Consider the following 17,613-nt stretch of genomic DNA (forward strand, 5'->3'; position numbering starts at 1 on the left):
AAGAGGGATCCGTCAAGGATGTCCTTTGTCTATGCTACTTTTTGGATTAGCAATAGAACCATTATTACGAACGCTAATTTGCTACAAGGAAGCCAATCTTCATGATTTCCGCACTATAACTGTCGTGGCCTTTGCAGATGATGTCACGGTAACATGTACTACTAATGAACAAATGATACATGTCCAACGTACTTTAACAAGATATTGTTCTGCGAGTGGCGCTAAAATAAATTTTAACAAAAGTAAATGCATGATGTTTAATAATTGGTCATGGAGAGCTATGACATCAAATCTTGTCCAATATGATTCGAAACAAAAACTGAAAATTCTAGGAATTACGTTTACTTGTGGAGAAGCCGATCAAGAGAATGCAATTTGGACTCCAATTGTGAATGCAATTAGGCATGATAGTGCAATAGTTCGGTATCGAAATTTAAATCTTGTTCAGCGTATTTGGTACGTGAACACGTATCTCTGTTCAAAGCTATGGTATGCTGCACAAATTTATCAAATTTCAGATACATATGTTAAGAAACTCCAGTCAGTGATCGGCTGGTTTATTTGGACAGGATGCTATTTTAGAAATGCAAAAGAAGTTATGATGAATGATTACAATCTAGGAGGGTTAAAACTAATTAATATAGATCTTAAATGCAAAGCTTTACTTCTCATGCGCGCCTACACCTTGTTTCATCTTGATGATACACATACAAGTCAATGGCTACGTTGCTGGACACCACAATTACCTGCCCCAAATCCACCAAATTATGATTACATAAAACATAGCCCAAAATATATGCAAACAATTATACTTGAATGGAGTTATTTACCCACGGAAGTGCCTGGAATATGTCAGGCTTCAAAAATTTTATATCAGTTTCTCTTGGACAGATCTACTACCAAACATGTACCAAGGGTAGTCACAAAAAATCCATGCAGACATTGGTCCCAAATATGGTCTAATTTGCATTGTGCCTTTTTGACATCTCAGGTGAAAAGTTTTTGGTATATGGTTATACATGATTTATTCCCGACAAACAAACGTCTATCCGAGATACAACGTTCCGACTCAAGTGCCTGTGCAAAATGTGGAGATGATGATACATTGATACATAGACTTACAAAGTGTACTACCGTTAAGAACATTTGGATACAACTTGTAACGATGCTAGCGTTAATATGTCGTACATCCCCCAATGCTATCTTGCCTGACATAATCCTTTACCCTGACTACAAGTACTATCCCAAATCTAAAAATAACGCTGTATCATGGCTAATAGCCAATACTCTTTGGTATATTGACAGCTATAGATCGTTCCTCACAGTGGAAAATTACATGGATTTTTTGAGAAGAACAAGATGGAAGACGTGTCAGTTTTTGGAGGAAAACAAAACGTTTGAAAACTTTCTTAAGGTGATATTGGACAAGTAGGATAAAACCATCACTTTACTTCTTCACTTTAGTGATCCAACATGTTTGTTCTCCATTGTAAATCTACTCTGTACCATGTATATAGAAAAATAAAGTGACTATGAAAAAAAAAAAAGTGGTCTAGCGTAACATGCTAGTATCAAAAATTTTTTTGGCGAGGGTTCGAATCCTGCCTACGGACAGTTTTTTTTACTACTTTTAAAAATGTTTATAACACTTCTTTCGTTAAAATAAGATTAAAAATAATATTCAAAAAGTGATTTAACGATCATTGTTTTAAAATTTTCATTAAACTTCTTTCATTAAAATATGTTTGCCCTTGTACTATATAGATCCACAGCAAATGTAGTAGTAGTAGTAGTACGTTTGCCCTTGTACTATATAGATCCACAGCTAATGTAGTAGTAGTTGTAGTAGTAGTAGTAGTAGTAGTAGTAGTAGTAGTAGTAGTAGTAGTAGTAGTAGTAGTAGTAACGGGTTAGAAGCCCCGCAGGGGTTGTTTGGATTATGCTCTCGACATCAAATTGGCAAGAATGCTGAAACGTTTGGGATCGGCAAAAATGCAACCCGGCAGCGATCTATCAAGTAACTCTTGTTTCATTCTTTTTCTGAGAAATATCAACTCGGGTGGAATTAAAGGAACTGATGCACTCACGCAGGAAACAGATGGGATAGTAACTCCACAATCGTTGGATACAATTTTATTCGCAACTGAATTTTAGTTAACAACACTTTTGGAACTTTATGAGGAACCGTATTTATGCCAGTTTCGTACATATTGTAGATAGCCTGTGGAACGAAACCGTCTTCTCTTATAACATCTTGTAGACAATTAAAGCTGTTTAGCTAAAATCACAACCTCTTCTCAGGCGTCTTTGAACACTGTCGAAAAGCAATAGTTGGATGTCTACGACGGAAAGACTCTGTCCAGTCTCTTCCTGCCATTCGATTTACATGGCTAAAGAGATGAGGCATCTGGTTGCGTTCACCAAAATCGTATGCCACTCTTCTTAGATCTTTTAAAATTAAGCCATAGAAGAGTTGATCCAGTAATGTGATATATTGCATTAATTCGTTCTCCATTTCTTTGGTAAATAGACTTTATTGTGCCCAAAGACGCTGCAGTTTTTTCATTGAAAAAAGGAAGGAAAGAAAAATCGTTAATTCTCCTCATATCAGTAATGAGGATGCATAGGATACAAAAACTCAGGTAATATTTAGACCATTTATAAAAATATATTTTCCAACCAACTTATTTCATCAGTTTCTTGTAGTAAAGAATGTTTGTCAACTACGAGGGTAACTTGAAAAGTTCAAATGTTAGGGTAGGTTAGCTAGCTAGGGTAGGTTAGGATAGCTTCATACATGTTTATAGGATCCCATACCAAACATTGGACTAGTAGAATTTTATTACTGAAGACTACTGACATTTAAGACAAAATGTATCATTTAAGATAAAAGAGGACAAAATGTAGCATTTCTGAAACCTGAATAAAATAAACAAGCGTGCTGTTATCCAATAACTGCAGTTTTAACTGTCTCAGACTTTTATTTGTTTCAAATACACCACCTTAGATATTGTAATGCAAGGAGTGGTATTTAGAATAACAATGTGTCCCTCGTACATAAGAAAATATCAAGATTCTTCAGAATTCTTAACGTTATAGGCTACATATGGAAACTAGTGTTCGTAACGTAGTGATCCATCCTTGGCAGCCTTGGAATTACACAAAGACATAAAACACAACAAGTTAATTTCTTTTCACAGTGTGAAATTAGGTAGACTTCCAAACTATGTGAATTCAATATTCAAACTTGAAGTAGTATATCTATAACTCTATTGGTTGCAATAGAGGAATACGATCAGGGATAGAACCTGTTCCTCAGACGCTAATCATTGTCAAAAATATCCCTTACTGTTCTTGTTCTACGGCAATAAAGGTTGAAACGTAAAATCGTAAACTTAAACCACTTCCGATTTGAATACAGGGTTAAGGGAGAAGATATAACCTATTCTTGGGACACTGAATAGATTGCAAAAATCCGCTTCCCGATATCCCTTACAGTTTTTGCTCTATGAAAGTCAATATTGAAACTATAAATACTAGTAAATTCAACCACTTCCGGTTTCGATAAAGTGTTACAAGCTGTAATGATGCATGATCTCTTGAGGCGGTGTATCGATTGCAAAATAATAAGTTTGTCATTATCTATTACCGTTTCTGTTCTACGGCGATAATGTTGAAACCGGAAATGGTTGATTTTTACCACTTCTGGTTTGAATAGAGAGTTAACGGAAAATACATAACCTATTCTTGGGAAGCTGAATTGATTGCAAGTAACCGGATCTCGATATCTCCTACCATTATTGCTCTATGGAAATCAGTATTGAAACTGGACGTAGTAGTAGATTTCAACCTCTTCTGGTTTTGGTTGTGTTGCGGGTTGTGATTGTATGTTCTCTTAGGACCCTGAATCGATTGCAGAAAACCATTTGTCGCTGTGTATTACTGTTTTCTTTTCATGGCGATAAATGTTGAAAGCGGAAATGGTTTATTTAAACAACTTTTGGTTTGAATAGAAAACTAAGAGAGGAAGTAGAACTTGTTTTTGGAACACTGAATCGAAACATGAGAAAACAGTTTTGAAACCGGAAGTAATAGTAAATTTGAACAATTTCCGGTTTGGTAAGTGTCGTGGATAACTATGATAAGTTGTCTTGAGACACTAAATAGTTTGCAAGTAACCGCTTCTCCATATCTTCTATAATTTTTCTTTGATTTGATACCTGTCGACAGATAGACAGACGGACAAAGCCCTTCTATAAGAAATGAAATGAAATCTTTAAGTTTTACGTCCCACGAATGCGGGCTAAGCTAAAGAAGATGGTGATGATGAGAAATGAATGAAATTGTGAAATGAAGAAAGAGGGAGAAAACGGGAGAATCCCGAGAAAACTCATGCACACTTTGTTTGTCCACCACAAAGTGTACTTGGATCGAACCCAGGACTCCATACACCAGAGGTGAACACTCTACCACTGAGCCACCGCGGACCCGCCGTTCTTTTGCTTGCGCATAGCAAAGTTTGGAAGTCTAAAAACTTAAGCCATACATACATACACCGAAAAAAAGCTAATAGCCTTCGAGAATATGTAGCTTTTCAACTGACAAATAAGCAGGAGGAAGAATGTTAGTTACTGTATGTCACGCTCGATTTTTGAAGCGTACCGAAATACCCTTCAAAAAATACCATAATTTTGATAATCGATCTCAATAATTGCCAAGTACTGAGTTGGCATCCCTGTGCAAGTCGCTCGTCTTCTGACTCACTATGCGTGTTACGGCTTACGGGAGGATTGTCTTGTGACGGAAGGTGTGTAGACAAGCCGGTGAAGGGTATCGTGTTGTGTGTGTCTGGCAGTTCTGTAAGAAGGTGGTGTATATGTATGTGACTATTTAGTGCTATCACAACGTCTATAAAATAGTAAAAAGCACGTTGTTTGATATTAGTGATTGTGAAGAAGATGCTGTAAATTCTAGTCGAGTGATTTTGTATTAGGAATAAACAGACTTAATAATGGGTCAGCACGTTTCTAGAACGGATTTTGAATGGACATATACCGAAGAGCCTCATGCGAGCCGAAGGAAGGAAATTCTAGGTAAATATATGTATATTAAGTAGTTCAATGTGTAGTTGTCGATCACGAGAAAATTATGTAAGTTTTTTTCGGTATAGATCGTCTCAATTTGGGCGGATAGCTTACCAATCTGCTCCCGTGTATTGTTATATATGTTGTACAAGGATGATTTAAAGGCTAATAGCGTATTTAACATGTAGTACAAAGATATTTTTGTTAAGTTCGTCAAGATAATATGATCAAATTTGCATTCACAATGTAATTAGAATAATACAAGACTTGGTAAATGTTTAGCAGACGGGGTCCAAAAGCACGTAAAAAATACAAAATTTACGGGAGAAGTGGAAGATGCAAGTACTTAGACGTAACATAACCTAACCAAATCTAACCTAATATTAATAGAAATAAACTAAATTCTATCTTTTTTGGGAAAATTTTGCTGGACCTCTACACTAATATAATCTTACATGATCTAACCTAATGTGAACAGAAACTTCCGAAGTTGTAACATTTTTAGAAAAAATAGCTGAACCTCTTGTTTTAAAGGTTGTCCCAAAACTTAATATAAATACCGAAACTAGTTAGGCCTATAGGATGCTGATGTAAATTGTATGAAACGGTGAGCTATTTAGCTTCAAAAGTTCGAACGTTACAGTAAGAAGCAATACGTTTCTATATAATTGGAATAATACTTAATTTCTTTCTAATTTGTAAGAAATTATACGAATTGTCAAATTTATTTGGAAGTTCTGAGGACTGAGTTATGTCAATGAATCTTCCCCTAAATATTCAGCTAGACAATCAGGGCCCTACCGTATAATGTCAATGAATATAGCTTTTCTTTGTTTTTGTCTCCATTTTTATTGTGTAGGGTTGTACAAGGGAATATTTCGTTACCACTTGGGTGACGGGGTTAGGTGGGTTTGAAAGAGCGAAATATGTTTATCACATACTGACATCGTTTAAAGTTCTCAGACTTCCACGAAAGTATGTTCAATGCTTTTCTTATGGCAGATTACATACTAATAACACATAAATTTTATAGTATATTCTGCGCTACAAATTTAGTTGAAAGGCATATGGTCTATGTGAGTTTCCATATGCCTTTGCAATGCATTTTTTCTTTTTTCATGATTTTCAAACGGCACCCAGATTCTCAATTTGTATTCTGGGCTCCCTCGTGGCTATGTGGTTAGCGTACGTGCCTTTGCCGTGGGAGATCCTGGTTTGATTTTTGATGGGTGTTCATATAGTTTGGATCCCACATTAAACTGTAGGTCTGCATTTCATATAGCTTGAGCTTCGCTGTTGAATGCTAAACTCAAATGGGTTGGCATTTATTATCTGCCCCAAATCTGTCGACGGCTTCGGATCCGGCACTATGACTTATAGTGGGCTGTTATAAACGATTAGTTGGTATCATACCACACAGAAAGCATGTGTTTTTATGCCATATAGATTATTTTGTCAATATTCTTGTTTTAGCGCATACCCACCACCGCTAATGCGCCCCCCCCCCTACGGACACTCGTACTCGCTGCTTGATAAAAACAATAAGCAGTATTCAAATGTGCGGTATATAAATAAAGATTTGCAAAAATGTACGATTGTAAATTGCATCAACTCCTCTATATACTAGGTATGAATTACAACCGTATGAAACACGGTTTTGGTTCTCGGTCTGATAATGCATTAAACAGTGTCATTTGAGTGTCATTAAACAGTGTCAGTGGTGCCCCCCCCCTTATGTCCATGACGCACCCCCCAATTGTCTATCCATAGGTGTTGTTCCATGAAAAAAAAATCTTTTCGATTAATTTTTGCATCCCCTCAAACATATTTATATAGATTTTAACCCCCCCCCAAATATTTCAAAGGCGCAGTTTGCGTCATAGCCCCCCCCCCCCCTTGTGGGCATCCCTGAACAGTGTTAGAGATAAATAGAGAGGAAGAATTCATTTTATTCGTGGATGAATTCTTCCCGCAACGCAAGTAATGGTACATGTTAATGTTCTTTATTTATTTCTCTTCTGTAATCAAATTTCTGACAAAGATCCTATGAAAATTGTCCTCATCTCGTTAAAATATAAGGCTTTCTTTGCGAAATTAGTGGTGAACTGTTCAGACTTTGACATCGATATTTCATTTTTTGTCAGAACTTACAAAATTCAATCTCGTATATTATACTTTGCACTATAAAGGTGTTGTACAGTGGAGAGATGACGAGAAGAACCCTAGCAGAAGTAGTATGACGTAGGTATGGGCTCGCGCACTTTTCGCACGGGGTTTCAAATGACACCACGGAATAGCACACATATAACTTTACCCGGAGTAGCAGACGACATCTAAGTATAGACCACACCTCAAAAACCGAAAATGGACTTGACCGTGTCGTTGACCTTTCCCCGCTACCCCTGTTTTAGGGTTCTTCTCGTCATCTGTCAGCAATACTAGCCATCAGAACGGCAAACAGGGTATGGGCTTTAAAAATAACTGATGTCCTATTTCAGATTCAAAATAATGCGTGAAGTAGGGTCAGTACAAGGCTGCTATTGTTATACCAAATTGACTTGATCCCTAGTCTTCCGTTGCAAGCGCTGCTATCGGCTGAAGGAACTCCACTCACTTTCTCTCGCTTAGCAACAGCTGAACCCTTATTGGCTCAACACTAGGGTGTGTGAGCTTTAGTTCGCATTTTTGCCACGGCATTTTCACAGCACAATAGATGTGGATTCCAGCCGAATTTATTAATTGTCAGTCTGTTAATGAATCCTATTTTTGAATTGTGCTCAATGTAAAGAATATCATTAGTCACGTTCCAACTCTTTAGGTTTCAAATTCAAGGATGATACCACGGATCTTGCATTTTCCGTATGCATTTGTTGCTACCTAAGCGAAAGCCATTTATTTCCCACTTAAACGTCGTTACACATCCCTGCGATTAGAATTCCCAATGCTATTTAAGTTAAAATAAATATTTAGAGATATTTCTGGTTACTTTTTATAATTATTTAACATTTTAATCTTAAGTTTTCTTCTTGTGGCTTTAAGTTCGGCAGAGTTTCAACTAAATGTTTCACAACCTAGATACAGAGTGCATGATATAGATAAAACTGTTAAATCTTGCAGACTGTCATTTCTGGAGGCTTGTTGAAACTTGAGACTACTTTTTGTGGGACAATCTAACATGAATGGGTAAAGCTTTCACCTGTTGGGTTAGGAATAAGATGTTTTCATTTTTCTCCAACTCCCTTATTTCATCTACTTTTTTGTTATCATTAATCTTTAGCTTAGAGAACATAACCTTGGGGCGCTATTGTATAGATTTCATTTACCGAAAATAGAGCTTAGAACCTCTTGTGAAATTCAATGAAAAATTGGCCTCACTTTTCGGCTTTGCGCACAGTTCGTCAATTAAATCTTACAGGTTTATATTTCAGAACGACGAAATTTAATTCCTCCTCATTCATATCGCGGAGACGAAATATTAAAATTGTGTTTCACTTTTGTGTGTAATGCTACCCAGTGGTAATGTATTTTCTGAAGAGGCATAGTAGATAAATTTTAGAATCTTGTAGTTGTTTGAAAGGAAATGATAGATAGTTCTTTGATTGGTTGTTTTTCAGTGGGAATAAGCAAATGAACAGAACGGTAACATTCAATTTTTTTTTTTCAGATTTTTAATTTTATTTCTTAAGGTTAAATTATTCATCGAGGTTAAATTGTTTGACATTCTTTGGAATCATTCAAAATTTCGTATTAAATGTAGGTTGCGTGTCTTTTCGGTCTATCTGATTGGCAAAACTTACATGGAGTATCCTTTGGGATGGATAGAAGATCTTAAAATATATTATGATTCAAAGTTTAATACATATTTTGAACCATATCGAACATTTTCTTATATCATTACTTTATCAAACAATTAGATACGTATCGGCTAAGAATGAAAATTCAATACTCACCTAAAGCATCCGAGTAAGAATACAATCTTGGATGTTTCAGCGATAATTTTTTCAAAAGAATTTAAAAGTTCTTCGGAGTACTTTGTGCGAATGAATTGTTATTTGGATGCTTAGGTTAGTGTTAACTTTCATTTATTATTATTTTCTTACATTTATTATTGCTTCAATAGTACAAAGGTTAATTTGTAGTTTGGGGAGGGAGACTGTTTCACTTCCTGGGGCACCAGATAAGTACTAATACAGCATAAATTTTGTAAGAGTATGGTGAATGGGGGATGGCCGTCGACGCGTTAGCGTAAAAGACAGGAAATTCATTCACTTATATTGTGGGTCCAGGTAAATGGCAACGTTGCATTTTGATTTAACATTGGACGCATAAAGAGTGTACAGTTCAAACGACTTGAAAAAATTCCTTCACTTTAGATTGAAAACATCATATTTGGAGAAGGTTTCCCCTCTTACATTTTCTTGTAACTCCAATAATAATAGAGTTACCCTATGTGAGGGGACTTTTGACACACCCTGTATTCTTCTTCCTTCCTAGTCAAAACATCGAAAAGTTGCTCTTAACTTTCCTAATTTTTGTTTCCAATAATGCATAACTGGAGTCATTCTTACTTTTAACGAAACATGAGTCTGGGTCATTTTTTTCCTTTTCAGAGTTCAGAGTAGAGTTAATTTCTCCGGGATCAGTTTTACCAGGACATTTTTTTGCTACATCCGATTTTTTTTTTTTTTTTTTTTTTTGTACTGTAGGTGAAAAGTATTTAATTTCAACAACTAAATTCTGTCTCAATTTCCTGAACATTCTCAAGCAGCACCCTTGTTTACTTTTTTAACACTTTAACTAGCATTTTAGGTCATGTTAAAACTTTTATAATCACAGCACTCTACTGTTATCTTCAATCCTTCATTTTCTAGCACTTGTTACGTCTCAAATATATCTTATTTGATCTGTTGAAGGAGAACTGCATTTTTGATCTGATTTTTTTTTTCTATTTTTCTTATGTAGCTGATTGCTGTAGATAAAAGTTCTCTACAGTTTCAAAGATTGTAAGGTTATCTATAAGTATAGTCCGTTCTACATTTCGTATTCCAGAGTTAGTTACTTTCTGGGTCATGTTGAAATGATGGAACACAGTAAATTTAATATTGCAAAATTAGCTTTACTTCTCACGAAAGGCTGTGGTTGACCAGATGATTTTTACTTAAGTGATCTGCAATAACTTCTTTTGCGGTTAATTCTGGTCCTCTTTAGGTATGTTTTCTGCTCTTTAACATAAATTTTTAAGTTTTCTCAGGATACAATATCGAAACGACGTGTGTGTGTTACACGAGAATCGAACCCGGATCACACACCAAAAGTGCGCCTGCTAACCATCTGGCTACAGTATACGCACACCAGTACATTAAGATGGTATAAATGCTATTTTTAATCTAAATTATCGTCTCACAACAATGTAAATGTGGACGATGTTTTGCATTCCTTTTGCGTTCCCTATATTAGTGGCCCAGCGTGGCGTAGTCGCTAAACGCTCTCACCTTGGGTACGAGCGGTCCTGGGTTCGATTCTCGGTGGACTCTGATTCTTGGTGGAGTTCGATTTTCGACTCTGTTGAAAAAGTTTAAAGCTTTTTCAGGCCAGGCATCTTGAATGAGGTTTTTCCTGAGTTTCCCTCATTCACACCGGCAAATGCCGGGATGGTACTTAACGATGACCTAGGCCGCTTCCTTCCTTCTGCCATCCTTTCTTCTTTCTCTTTCATCGGATAGTGTGCTCGCCGAGAGATATCATCCCTCAAATATATGACGGGCTGAATGGCCTTAGATGCCGACATCCCAGAAATTTCATTCCTAACCTTAATCCTTCTTAGCGTTCCCAATGTTGAGTTCAAAGTGAATGACAGATCCAAATTCTCTGAAGTAAGAAATTTCGATATGTCAGTTATGTCGCCTCCAGTACCTCCTTCGTGCCACATTACCACTACACCATCTTATATTTCCACTGCAAAGATAGCTACATTTGAAATGATCAACGTCTGTCGCTGCCTTATGCGATATGTCAAAGTTCGGATTAGGGTCTAAGATCTGAGTTTCTAATTTTGGTTCGTGTTCGGACTTTGGATTCAACCAGTTCCAAATCTGGCTATCTCTTTGTGTTGAGTGTAGTGAAAATATAAAATAGCTCAACCATTTATGAGTGTGATATATTTCAATACCATGACACGCCAAGACTAAAAATCCAATCATGGGTTGTGGTATTATCTACATATGTGCATTTGCTTAGAATTGTAACTTATATTTTTTAATGGCTACTTTTATTTTGAGTTATGAAATATAAATTTTTTGTGTGCGAATTGAGTCATAGAAGTCAATGCCAATTTGAAAACCTAAATCAAAGTAGCCTAGTCATTTCTAAATTGAACCTATAACTCAAGAAAAGTAAAAATGGCAATTGAATAAAGAAACCGTAAAAAGCAAAATATATTTTCTCAAAGTGGGCTTTTTAGGTGTGGAATGTGATGTAATTAATCTTTGTAAATTAAAAACTGTAATTTAGATACCTATAGCTAAGCCGGTTTCAGTTTTAACGGTTCGTTAACTTTCAGTTTGTTCTTGTGCCTTACTATTCACAGTAGAAGCTCCTTGACATTTACTGTCCACGATGAGCTTTAGCCCACAAAAGACTAAGATTCTGAGCGAGTGCCACCCTGTGGTTACACCCCCCCCCTCCCCAGACATGTTGTAGTTCAAGTAGTGTAATGAACGATATCCCGATTTATGAAAAATATCTTCCTCTCTCTCCCTGCGCTAAGCTACTCATGTTGCCAACACGTGATCTTTGTGCGTAAATGAACGAGGAAAGAGAAATGCAGATTTTTTAGTTCCAATTGTTCATGATAACAATTAGTTTAGTGCTAGTTGGAAGGAGCTTGCGTTACACATGATGATAGTATGAAAAGAATTTCAACCTTCCCAGTATCTAGAAGGATGCGTCATTAATACTTGTCTTGTGACTGATAGTCCCATTGTATTATTTCCTTTACAATCATGAAACCAAAGGTCACAGTGTCTCGTGCACACACAAATTGATTGACACACGATTCACAGAAGTAATGTGAAGTTAGTTTTATCTTTGAGATTGTCTTATCAATCAATGCCTTGTTAATGAACACCTGGATAGAGGAAAAGTCATTTCAGACATTTTTTCCGCAACTGCAGTATTGCATTTTTGCATAATTGTCCTATAAAATTAAATAATTGTTGTTGGTCCATAAGAATATACTGTATATCTTCAGTGAAGCCTTTTCTGATTGTCTATTTAGGAATAATTAAACAATTGAAGACACGTACATTTACTTTTAAGTAGAGAATAACTGGAAGTGCTATATATGTCAATTACTTCGTTCGAGATCATCTGTGCCGTGTTAATAGCATTAGAAATTTCGGCAGGGAGACGTAGTGCAATTATGGTAAAGACCTATAATTTCTATGTATTTGAGTTTTATAGCTCAATGCAGTATTACGTATTATTTAACGTAACATTTACAGTAATCAGCCCTGTCCATAAGAGCAGTAGAAGTGGAAGGGATGACAGCATATCTCTTCAAAACTTGTTAGACGGTGATCAATTAATTGAACTAGGTAATTTTTTTGGCAACCCGGGCTCTTATTGGGAAATTTCATATTCAAGATGGCGCTCGCGCAAAGCCATCGAATTATATTTAAACTAGAATATCTTCTCGTAGAAATAAGCTAGAAAAGTAGCCAAAAATATTTAAAGAAGCACGATCTGGACTTTTTTTTTTTATTATCGATACTGAGGTTTTTTCCCCTACCGTAAAAAATGACGAAGCTAGACAAATTTAAGTGAAACTTTTTGGACTGTATAATAAAGTACAAAACTGTACGCAATATTTCCAAACCTATTACTTCTCAATAAATAACCGTAGTTCATTCATTTTATTCGTACATTATAAAAGTAATGAGTTGCAATGTCGCAGGAAATGAAATAATATCATTGCGTAGGAAAGGGACATCCTGTTTTGTATTTCTGTTAAAACCTAATCAATATTTCAACCCACGCTGGAGCTGTGATCGCGAACATTCCCATTTGTTTTTATTATTATTAACATGTATGTTCATATATATCGCTAAGGTAATTATTACTGTTATATCTTAGATTCTGATGCGGTGAGAAGTTACCTTAATTTGATGAGAATATCAAAATATTAATGTATTATACAGTTTTAAATTTTTTTACAAATCATCATATTTTAACTGCTTGAGAGAATATTTACATATTTTTTTTAATAAATTTTAATTATCGGAATATAAAGTAAAATTACTGATACGCTACAAAGAAAATCCTCAAAATAAGAAAAGTTAAGCATTTCTATGTAACTGTGATAATAATGAAAAGTTAACTTATAAATAATGCTAAAATATTAGTTTGTAATTGGTAGCCTCTGAAAGGCAGAATTACACTATTGTTAATATTTCCATTCTGTGTATTTCTACCTATAATCACTACTACGGTTGGTTGTCCTACCTGCTCAATTCGTTTAGACCGCATTCGTCTGCTAAGAACTTAAGGACGAATTCGTACACGAACCAGTGCATTTACAGTACAAAACAGTCTACTCCATATTTTCAACATCCATATACAGTTACAAGCGGTACATGACATTTGGGCTCGAGTTAAATTAAAAAGTCATTATGTTAGGCGCTGAGTACTAAGTTCGAATCAAGATATCACAAGGTGTCTACTGTAGTAGAAGTCCTTGAATTATACTGGATTTTGTTTTACATACTAGAAGTACTGGAATTTCAAAATTCTAAAAACTGAATTAGCAATTAAATTTTGTAAATTTAAGTTTCAACCGAAGTTAAGTGTGCTTTTTATTTGATAACTTTTCAAGCCAAAGGTAAGTAGACCAGATTAGATATGATTGACTGCATTACATACATAGTGAGCCTATTCCATTAAAAAAACTTAAAGCAGACCTTCTACTGTAGTTATGCAATAAGTGTGAATGTCACACACATTTCTAGTGGCTAAATGACCAATATATATGTACACTTAACTATTATTTTTCACTTTGAAATCGTTCTTTTTTTCCTTTCGCCACTTTCTTTAATGCAGATTAAATGCTTACAATGGAACGAAAAAAAAGTGTGTTAAGTTTCGATTTTTATATTGGAATGTTAATAAAAAAAAAGTAATACCAGAAATACGGCATACTGGAGTTCCTAAACTCAATGTCTTCGACACCCTGTTTGCGAAGTATCTTTCCCTCAACTCTATTAGGATTTAGGATTTTTAGATTTCTGGGCTCTCGGCATCTAAGGCCATTTATCCCGTCACGTTTGAGGGAGCACATTATCCGGGGAAAGGGAAGGAAGGAAGCGGCCTGGACCTATAAGTTAGGTACCACCCCGACATTTGCCTGGTGTGAATGAGGAAAACCCAGGAAAACCTCATTCAGGATGACTGGCCTGAAAGAGCGTCTTACACTTTTTCGACCGAGTACCCCCACCGGGAATCGAACCCGGGACCGCTCGCACCGAAGGCGTGTGTGTTAGCGACTACGCTGAAATCTTTTATTGGTAGTTCTTTATTGGACTTAAGGAAGAGTTTGGCAAACGTAATACGAAGGAAAACAAATTTTAATATTCATAAATATATAATTATTAACTTTATTAACTTTTTTAAAAAATACAAAAATTAAATCAATATGTTTTAATTAACATTAAGAAAATTATTAACAGTTCGTCTGATTCCTTCATTTCCTAACTTTCTTATATAATACAAAAATTAAATCAGCTTGTTGAAGTACAAAAATCGTGAACAAGTGAAAAATCAATCCATGACGAGGTTAGGCAACAAATGCCACAAACGCATTAAAGTATTTAATTTAGATGAGTAAATAAGATATAGATAGAAAATAGATAAATGAGGTGAGATAAAGATAAAAGTGTAGGAAATGTATATATCTTGATTCGCGCTTAGTTTTACTTTATATGTCGTAAATTGTGATTTTTACTATGTACCTCATGCCCAAACGTCTGGCGCCTAAACGGCTTTGCACCCAAACGTTCGGAGCCCAAATGGTGGCGCCCAAACGTCTTGTCCCGGTTACAAGGTACATACCAAAAGTACGTGCCGTTTCGTCCTAATTTCCAAGAACAAGGAATTACAAAGAACTAACCTGCGTCTGTTTCTCAACACTCTTCCTCTGTATTGGTACACAGTTGCCCTCGCACCGTCCGTTTTGTGTAGCATGTGGCATAGTCATCTTTAGGGATACGTTTCAAATACTGAAAAATATCACTTCCCAGGAATGATCTGCTGGTAAAATGGCGTTCAAGAAGAGAATCACTGAGGTTTGGGATCAACTAGAAGTCACTCGGAGCTAAATCTGGGTGAGTAGGGGTGGTGTGGCAGAAGTTCAATGGCATGATTAGCGAAGAACGAGGTCACAACATTAGCACGGTGTGGCGGTGCATTGTCCACATGGAGGATGAAATTGCCATTTGTCATTTGTAGTCACTTTTAGCAGAAGCTTTTCTTCCTTCTTCAGAAACTTTTGTCTTTCAGTGTTTTCATTGCTCGAAGATAACAATGATATACGCGAAAATCACGCGGTCGCTTCTTACACCAATCCATAAAGAAGATGGGTGCAAATGTTAAATACGTAAGTTCAGTTTTTGTTTGTTTAACCTAGGCACCTATTCTCTCGCGACTATATGTAGCACATTTTAATAATTGAACTTGAAGTAAAGACCAAAATTGGTTACAGTAAATTACACTGTGTGGAATAGTTGGTAGAATTAATTCTTTGTCACATGACTGCTGGTACCAGAAATAAATTCAGAGGGAATCCAGAGAGAAGTTCTGTTTTCATAAGTAAAAATTGTGAATTTATTGTATACTGAAGTAATGATATTTACGCTTACACTGACGTTTTTTAAATACTTTTATTCTAGTTCCACGAAAGGGATGGATTTCGATAATGATCGTAACAGAAACTGTAAAACTTAGGTGTTATTCTTTTGTTTGCCACTGATTGGATTTGCACTTGAGTTGCAATGTTGAGGAATGTTTCCAGTTTGGAACTCTAATGTTCTATAATACATGTATAAAGTAGTTTTAGAACTGATGAATTTTATATTTTATTCCCAATATCATGACAATTCTGTCACGTAGTTTTAATGTTAGAAACCTGAGCGTGCTTTCTATGAATCATGTACGGTCTTGATAAAACTAGATCATCTAGGTTAAACGTTTCGGTACTTCGTCCTGTAAAGATTATGGAAATGAAGTACAGATATTTTAGTAGTCAGCTAGATGAAAGCTGACAGCTTCCAAAGAGATATATGACGAAATGCTTTTGTATATGTATGGAATTAATGAACATCTCTCGTTAACGTAGATGATGATAAAAAATTTCTTTGAACAGTCTTGAATATTTGTGAATACCCTTCGTAAGTACTGTATTCTTTTACAGTAACATAGTGCTCAGTGTTAAGACGTTAAACTGTGATGCTGAGCGAAGGCTGTGAGGTTCGATCTTATTAGTGTTTGAGCTTGTGAACGACACAGTAATACACGGTTCGTAAGCTTTTAAGGAGATTTAATTTTCCCTTACAATTTCGCATTCCACTAGTTCTTTCATAATCCACTTGGGTTTATCCTATTTATCCCACATGGCATAACATGAAGTTAAACCAAGATGTTATTTTGTAATAATTTACTATCATTCTTTCTTAGTTCCATTTTTGTGTGCTATCTTGTATGTTTTCTCATTTATTAATAGACATCGGATTTTTATGAACTTAAAATTCATGAAATATGCATGCAGATATGCTGTTAAATGTGTTAAAATATCCATTTAATATAAACTAACAATGCAATAAAAGATTACATTTTCAAACGTGCAGCGAAGTTGTGACAAAGTTTTGAAAATGAAATCTCAGTTTTACGACCACGGGTATGCCGGCTAGGTAAAGGGAGATGGTGATAAGAATGCAGTGGTGAAATGAATAAGGTGGGAAGAAACGGAAGAATCCTGAGAAAACCCATGCACACGGTGTTTGTCCACCACAAAGTTCACTTGGCGCGAGCTGGGCTCAAACTAGGGATCCCACGCACCAGAGATGAACGCTTCACCAGGTGAAATATAAGATCGAAAGTGTACTTTAACTGTGACCTTCAGGGACTTCTCTTCAGATTTTATTTTTATGATGGTAACAAGTTTGTGTTCCTAACTTTTTAAAACACACAAATTACGAGGTTAAAATAAACACAGTGATAAGAGAACACGTTCTTTAGTTTTTCTTCACATTTGTATTTTAGAGTGCATTTAGTTTACACGACATAATACGAGTCTCACTTTGTTACATCTTTCTACTGCACAAGAAAGTCTTCTTTTTTAAGGGTTTACTCCTTCCCGTCATTAGCTTTACAGTATATAGAGATGGTTCTGTTTTGGTGTCAGTTTGTGACATTTGAAGCCAAAACATAACCTCTCAACATCAACAAATGATATTGGACAATTTTCTGGGAAGTTGAAATC

General features: G+C 35.7%; 1 protein-coding gene across 1 annotated transcript in view; it reads left to right on the forward strand.

Moving 5' to 3' along the window:
- Positions 1-4,755: 4,755 nt before the first annotated feature.
- Positions 4,756-17,613, forward strand: part of ifc (delta4-sphingolipid-FADS-like protein ifc) — a 152,755-nt gene continuing 139,897 nt past the window's right edge. The window contains exon 1 of the mRNA XM_081728153.1: positions 4,756-5,093. Within this exon, the coding sequence (XP_081584279.1) occupies positions 5,012-5,093 (82 nt within the window). The 5' untranslated portion in view covers positions 4,756-5,011. The remainder of the gene's footprint in view (positions 5,094-17,613) is intronic.

Source organism: Thermobia domestica, chromosome 10 (assembly GCF_964235325.1).
Source record: "Thermobia domestica chromosome 10, izTheDome1.hap1.1, whole genome shotgun sequence".
In the NCBI taxonomy this organism is placed as follows: domain Eukaryota; kingdom Metazoa; phylum Arthropoda; class Insecta; order Zygentoma; family Lepismatidae; genus Thermobia; species Thermobia domestica.